The 8036-nt window shown below is 46.3% G+C and overlaps 1 protein-coding gene across 1 annotated transcript; it reads left to right on the forward strand.

The window, feature by feature from the left end:
* The first annotated feature begins 99 nt into the window (after nt 1-99).
* On the forward strand, nt 100-7863 carry LOC106587979 (zinc finger protein 319). The gene is made up of 3 exons (XM_045709053.1): nt 100-381; nt 2964-3696; nt 3749-7863. The coding sequence occupies exons 2-3, from the start codon at nt 3162-3164 to the stop codon at nt 4963-4965; spliced, it is 1752 nt and encodes a 583-aa protein (XP_045565009.1). The 5' UTR covers nt 100-381; nt 2964-3161; the 3' UTR covers nt 4966-7863.
* The last annotated feature ends 173 nt before the right edge of the window (nt 7864-8036 follow it).

An 8036-nucleotide genomic window follows, 5' to 3' on the forward strand; every position in this document is an offset into this window, starting at 1 on the left:
AGATTAAATGAACTACATTTGGCAGAGAGAAAACTTGTATATCGGTCCAATTCGACCGGAACACAGCAGGAGGGTTAAAATTATACACCGAAGTTATACCAAATTGAAGGAGACCGGTTAGATGACTGAAAAATAAGGACAACCTTGCATCATGATACAGAAGGGTAAAATCTAGCTGTAACATTTAAATCTACACCCTGGGGAGTGATGCAGCGATGCAGGCTGTGGAGATTTCCGGTGTACATTATTAGTGGATGGCGTTCCGCTTCTCATCTCGCCACCGTCCTCCGTTAGCCGTAGCCAAGTATTTACCGAAGGTCGACTACTGTCCTGGCTCCAGAGGAAGAGGCTGACTCAATGACTGAGAGCCATACCGAAAATGTAAGCTGTCAACCGTGTTGTAAAATGTTATTTAATGTTGTATTTCTGATTGCATGAAAATGATTAGGCCGCTTTTTGAAAAGGCAGTGCATAGCTGGTGTAGGGCGGCCTAGGTCGGGGGCTAGCACCATCCCAGACCAACGATGGGCCTCGACGTTAACGTCTTCTCTCTCTGAAATAGCTAGCTAGCTAGCCGTCTCTTTAGTCTTTTCTCAGGCAGTACAGTAACGTTAGCTAACAACAGCTGTGTTGCTCGTTACCGGAGACGTTATAGGCCTAGACATTAGCCAGGTAATGCAATGATACATTCGAGGAAATCTTTTGAGATTAGCAATCTGCTTTTGCAAACCGACTAGCCATGCTAACCAACGTAACTTGCTTAGCTAACGTTAATGCTATGTATCTAATAAATATGTGGCTGCATACCAATTATTATCTAGCTAGCTAACGTTAGTTTATAATCTTGCACCCAGTTATAATTTAGCATCATTTAATAGTTGACTTGTTTAGCCGCATTATGTACTGTACGTTTTAAATGTGAGAACATGTAGTTGAGTGTGATGTTAGTGACTGGACCTAGTCTCAGCATCTCTAGTTAGCTATACAGGTAACTGTTGTAGTGATGTTGTTGCTATCCGAACAAGGATGCTGTTGTTCATATGTACAGCTCAAAACAAACCAACAGCACACAATCTGCTGCAATCTCTCATCTCGCCTTTATGTAGCTACATATGGTAACACTCTAAAACATGTTTTACCATTATACTGGTAGTTACAGGTGTGGCTATACAAAACAGTCAGATTTATCAACTAACCTGGCGATACTATCAAATGAAATTATATTTGTCAGATGCGCCGAATACAACAGGTGTAGATCTTACCGTGAAATGCTTACTTACAAGCCCTTAATCAACAATGCAGTTCAAGAAATAGAATTAAGAAAATATTTGCTAAATAAACGAAAGTAAAAAATAAAATTAAAAGTAACACTAAGATTAGGTGACAATAATGTGGCTATATGCATGGGGTACCGGTACCGAGTCAATGTGTGGGGGTACAGGTTAGTCGAGGTAATTTGTACATGTAGGTAGGGGTAAAGTGATTATGCATAGATAATAAACAGTGAGTAGCAGCAGTATTAAAACAATGTAAATACACAATGTAAATAGTCTGGGTGGCCATTTGGTTAATTGTTCAGCAGTCTTATGGCTTGGGGGTAGAAGCTGTTAAGGAGCCTTTTGGAGCTAGACTTGGCGCTCCGGTACAGCTTGCCGCGGTAGCAGAGAGAACAGTCTATGACTTGGGTGACTGTCGTCCTCGATTCGTGGAAACAAGAATGACCATGTCCGTTTGAATCTAGAAATAGCTCCATTGTTAAAATATATATATTTTTTGGCTCCATGAATTAATCCAACAATGTGTACACACGCTATGTTGTCTTTTTAAAAACATCTGTCTTTGATTGCGACCGGTGGTGTCGCATGTCATGATGTCAAACACCTGTCTCGATCAATGAGAGAAGACTTGAAATAGACAACATGGCGGCGTACACATTGTTGGATTACTTCATGTAGAAAAACTATTTATTTTAATAACGGAGTATTTTCTACATTTGAACAAACCCCCTGCAACTGGACACAAACATTTTACATTAATCGAGGACGAAGATGGTATCGCCAATATCAGTTTAGTTAAAATCTCTGGTGACGTTTTGTATAGGCACCTGTAACTACCAGTGTAATGATCACATTGAATCACATTATCTGGTTTTAAAATCTGTAGCTCACCTTTAAACTGTAGTCTATGTCCATCTCAAAATGTATAAATACACAAAATGTCCTAATACACAGTAGAATGCCAGTCGTTTTGAGAGTATTAATACCATAGCTTTGGTAATACCATTGCGTTGCAGTTAAAAACAATGCACATGGCTTAGCGAGTGGCGCAGCGGTCTAAGGCACTACATCTCAGCGCTAGAGGCGTCACTACAGACACCCTGGTTCAGCGGTCTAAGGCACTACATCTCAGCGCTAGAGGTGTCACTACAGACACCCTGGTTCAGCGGTCTAAGGTACTGCATCTCAATGCTAGAGGCGTCACTACAGACCCTGGTTCAGCGGTCTAAGGTACTGCATCTCAGTGCTAGAGGCGTCACTACAGACACCCTGGTTCAGCGGTCTAAGGCACTACATCTCAGCACTAGAGGCGTCACTACAGACACCCTGGTTCAGCGGTCTAAGGCACTGCATCTCAGTGCTAGAGGCGTCACTACAGACCCTGGTTCAGCGGTCTAAGGTACTGCATCTCAGTGCTAGAGGCGTCACTACAGACACCCTGGTTCGATTCCAGGCTGTATCACAACCGGCCGTGATTGAGAGTCCCATAGGGCGGCGACCAATTGGCCCAGCGTCGTACGGGATTGGCCGGTGTAGGCCGTCATTATAAATAAGAATTTGTTCTTAACTTACTTTCCTAGGTAAATAAAAGGTATAATAAAATACATACATGGATCCATTGCATAAAATATCTATTGGATACATTTGCATCGTGTTCATATACCCCCTCTGTCTTTCCATCTGTAGGGTTTCTGCCCTTTTACTAGTGGACGACCAGAGGTGTGTCACCTATTGATAACAGACGTCGTTAAGAGCCGGTAGAAAACACCCCTGTTGGACATCACCAGCCCGACCAAAACCTGCCCCCATAGCCGGGCCTTATTTGATACTCCTGGGCCTCCCCTCACACAGTGAAAACTGAATCAATACGTGCGAAGCAGCAGGATGACTGAGGCGTGGCAGCAGCAGCACACAGTGGTCTCCCCACCCACCGTGGTGCACAACCTCCCCCCGGGCTCCGACAGCGCCCTGGGCTGTGCCGTGTACGGGATCGTCCTCCAGCCGGATGTGGCCTCCCTCCAGCAGCAGCCCCAGCACGGCCAGCAGCATGCCGTACCCGCCCAGCAGCCTTCCCTACAGGTAGGGGGCGAGGGAGGACACAAGTGCGGAGCCTGCGGCCATGACATATCACACCTAGCTAATCCACATGAGCACCAGTGTATGGGGACCGGGGATCGGTCGTTCCAGTGTACCCAGTGTATGAAGATCTTCTGCCAGGCCACTGATCTGTTGGAGCATCAGTGTGTACAGGTGGAGCAGAAGCCGTTTGTGTGTGGCGTGTGTAAGATGGGTTTCTCTTTGCTTACCTCGCTGGCACAGCACCACAACGCCCACAACAACGGCAACAACCCCATGAAGTGTTCCATCTGTGAGAAGACCTACCGCCCGGGCTCTGGCAACAACACCCCCCACCTCCTCCGCTGCCAACCCGTCCACCGGCGAGGCCTCCAGTGGCGGGGCAGCGTGCGGAGCCTCAGCCCCTACAGCGTTTGAGGCTTCGGGACCAGACAGGCCCTACAAGTGCTCAGTGTGCCACAAGGGCTTTCGGCATCTGTCTGAGTTGTCGCGACACGAGCGGGTACACACGGGAGAAAAGCCCTACAAGTGTGACACCTGTGACAAGAGCTTCAGCCAGTCCTCTCACCTGGCCCACCACCAGCGCACCCACAGCTCAGAGCGGCCCTACAAGTGTGCTGTCTGTGAAAAGTGCTTCAAGCACCGCTCACACCTCGTGCGCCACATGTACGCCCACTCCGGCGAGCACCTGTTTAAGTGCAATTTGTGCGAGATGCACTTCAAAGAGTCGTCGGAGCTCCTGCACCACCAGTGCCAGCCCACAGTGACCTTGGACAGGCCGTTCCGTTGCGGCTCGTGTGGGAAGGGCTTCAAACGGCCTTCGGATCTGCGGCAGCACGAACGCACTCACTCCGAGGAACGGCCGTTCCAATGCGAGGAGTGCCAGATGAGCTTCAAGCAGCAGTACGCCCTCGTTCGTCACCGCCGCACTCACAAGAACCCAGCCGACCGGCCTTTTAAGTGTAACCTATGTGACAAGGGGTTCCTGCAGCCCTCCCACCTACTGTACCACCAGCACGTCCATGGCATGGAGAGCCTGTTCAAGTGTGCTTCCTGCCAGAAAGGTTTCAGCCAATCCGGTGAACTGCTACGGCACAAATGCACCGGCTCAGGGTCGGCGTCTGGCTCCGTGACCGCGGCAACGCCGGCGGTGGAGAAGCCCTACAAATGTGACGTGTGTGGCAAAGGCTACAAGAAGAAGTCAACGCTCCAGCGCCACCAGAACTCCAGCTGTCAGGAGAAGCCGCTGAAGTGCTCCCTGTGCAACCGACGCTTCCTGTCGCCGTCTGAGTTCGTGACGCACCGCTGCGACCCATCCAGGGAGAAGCCCCTGAAGTGCCCCGACTGCGAGAAGCGCTTCAAGTATTCCTCGGAGCTGCAACGTCACCGCCGCGTTCACACCGGAGAGAAGCCCTACAAGTGCTCCAGCTGCGACAAGAGCTTCAAACAGCGGGAACACCTGGTGAAGCACCAGGCGGTGCACTCGCGGGAAGCCCAGTTTAAGTGTGTGTGGTGCGGGGAGCGTTTTGTGAACCTGGGAGCCCTCCAGGAGCACACGGTCCAGCACACTGCAGAAGGAGGTGGTTATCCCGCAGCCCCCTGTATACAGTGAGCAGGTCTGCTGCTGTTGAGCGCCTGTACAGTGTGAACACACACGGTGACATGGAACGTTGCCCACTAGGCGTACAGCAACACTCTTCCTGACACCTTCTTCTTTTGTATATAACCACACATTCATTATTTACATTTAGTTACACACCCCATCCTCCTTTTGCATAAACAATGGTAAAACTCTGCTTAATCCTAACCATGAAGTTATTATTGACACCTTCTTCCTCACACCAAGGTAATCATGCCGATGTTCTGCCCTTCATTAGTGACTTCCAACTACCCATGACCCAGATCAACTGAAAACAGTACATCAACTACCCGTGACCCAGATCAACTGAAAACAGTACATCAACTACCCATGACCCTGATCAACTGAAAACAGTACATCAACTACCCGTGACCCAGATCAACTGAAAACAGTACATCAACTACCCATGACCCTGATCAACTGAAAACAGTACATCAACTACCCATGACCCAGATCAACTGAAAACAGTACATCAACTACCCATGACCCAGATCAACTGAAAACAGTACATCAACTACCCGTGACCCAGATCAACTGAAAACAGTACATCAACTACCCGTGACCTAGATCAACTGTGGTCACCTTGTTGGATGCAGGAAAAATGCAACTTGAAAAGGATGTTCCAGTCTGAAAAGTCATTGGAAATGTATTCATGTTTGTAACATCAAATACTTAAGAGTTGCTTTTTAAAAAAAGAGAAATGAAATGTTTAAGGAAATTGGGGGGAGGGAGAGTTATTCTCTGACTCCTTTATGGTCATATACTTTCTTTGCTGTGGTTTGGTTCAGGTTTTGGCCACACTACGTGTTGAACTCCCCCTTAACCCTCTGGTTGGCTGTTAGTAATGCCCAATAAGCCCCACCCCTCATAGACTTAAATATACGTTTCTGCATGAGTATATTTAAGCAATATGGCCCGAGGGGTTGTGGTATATGGCCAATATACCACGGCTAAGGGCTGTTCTTATGCATGATGCAATGCGGAGCCCTTAGCTGTGGTATATTGCCCATATACCACAACCCCCTTGAGGTGCCTTTATAAACTGGTTATCAATGTAATTAGAGCAGTTAAAATACATGTTTTGTTATACCTGTAGTATACCATGGCTGTCAGCCAATCAGCATTCAGGGCTCGAACCACCTAGTTTATAATTGTGAAATATGTTTATATTTAGCATCACCGTTGTACTGTAGTAGCTTTGCTTAAAAAAGAAAAAAAATGTGACAAGTTATATCTTGTGTCCTCTTTGGAAATCTGTGGTAGATAAACTGTCGCATCTCTGTACTATAATGAATAGCAACTACTGTAGTATGTGTCAATGGGAATATTTCCCCACATTTTGGACTACTTTGGCTCCCTATGTCATAGAAAGAAACACATACCTTATCGCTCTGTCAACGTGGGGCTCCCGAGTGGCACTGCATCTCAGTGCTAGAGGCGTCCCTACAGACCCTGGTTCGATTCCAGGCTGTATCACAACCGGCCGTGATTGAGAGTCCCATAGGGGGCGGCGCACAATTGATCCAGCGTCGTCCGCGTTTGGCTGGGGTAGGCCGTCATTGTAAATAAGAATTTGTTCTTAACTGACTTGCCTAGTTAAATATAATGTGCACAGGGAATGATGCTCACACAACCTCTGAATCCTATATGTACTGTTTGCACATAAATATTACATTCTAACATGTTAACAAACTTGGTGGTAGAAGTTGCAAAATGTGTTTAAGAACTGCTTCTGCTACCTGCTTTTCTACCCAGTTGAGATTGTTTGTGTTGTATTTAAGCAAAAAGGGGTGTGGAGGACATACTCTGGTCCAATTGCATTGTCCTCCGACAGGTGGCATCAGTCCTACGCAACGCTCATCCCTCAACCGACAGAGCAGACAGTTAGTCGTAAGACAACGGCCCAGTGGTTTGTTTAAACCAGTAATGTCTATATCTGGATTTCAAAGTGTTATCGCTTCACCTAGCAGTTATCATCTGATTTTAAAAAAACAAAAAAACAATCTCTTTATCGTGGCTTCCATTTGGACACGTTGGCCTCGGTTTGTGCCTAGGAGGTCTTCATGTAAACCCAGCCAAGTTAGGGTCCCAGTTGCACAAATTGTTCCTCAGTTGCCCCTGAAATAGCTGTGAGAGGACTTTTATGTTAGTAAGTCTAAATGTTGAGAGGGAGAAGCAGGGGGGGAAAAGTATGTGATTATGTATGCAAGTTTATACATGATGTGTTTTTTATATTGTTTTATGATAGTGTATTTTAAAAGAAAAAAAAAACATGCTCACAATGTGTATTTGGAATGAGGATATGAAACTGAAAGGTTAGGAGTGAGAATATCATGTGGTGGATTCATCCTAAATGGCACCCTATTCCCTATGTAGTATACCAGGGCCTCTGGTCAAAAGTAATGCACGCTATAGGGAATAGGGTGCAACTTGGGAAGAAGTTGTTTGAACTGGGTGGGATGATGAGGTAGTCAAGCACTTGTGTCTGCAGTTAGGCTATGAGCGTGTTTGACATTGCAGCCAATTTTTTTTTAAAGGTGTGACTGACTAATCTACAAATCACCTTGAATCATAATGAACTACTCAAATGTTAGTTGCAGATAGGTCAGTCGGTCACAATTTCCCCACGATGCGTCACGGTTTTGATGCTCTCGACAGGCATAAGCCTTCTGCATGCCAATGCTGGTCAAATATGTTCCGGTCTGTGCTTCTGCCTCTGCTGCCCTCAATCTTTGTCAACTGGGAGATGTAGATGATGACATCATTCTGTGTGGCTTAATCTGCGTAGGCTACATTCAATCTTGAATGATATGTACAGTATAACATGTTCATATACACACTGCACTAACAAAATAAACGAATCTTACAATATTATTGTTTTACAGTATTTGTGTTTGCTTAAATACACTGGACAGTAACTTACCACACACTCGAGAGGGGCAAAGTACTACTAGTCCTCTTAACAGGAAGTTCTTGACAAAAAAACAGGAAATTGTCTCATACATAAACACAATACTTCAATGCACATGGAAATGTTGTCCACA

Source organism: Salmo salar, chromosome ssa26, assembly GCF_905237065.1.
Source record: "Salmo salar chromosome ssa26, Ssal_v3.1, whole genome shotgun sequence".
Classification (NCBI taxonomy): domain Eukaryota; kingdom Metazoa; phylum Chordata; class Actinopteri; order Salmoniformes; family Salmonidae; genus Salmo; species Salmo salar.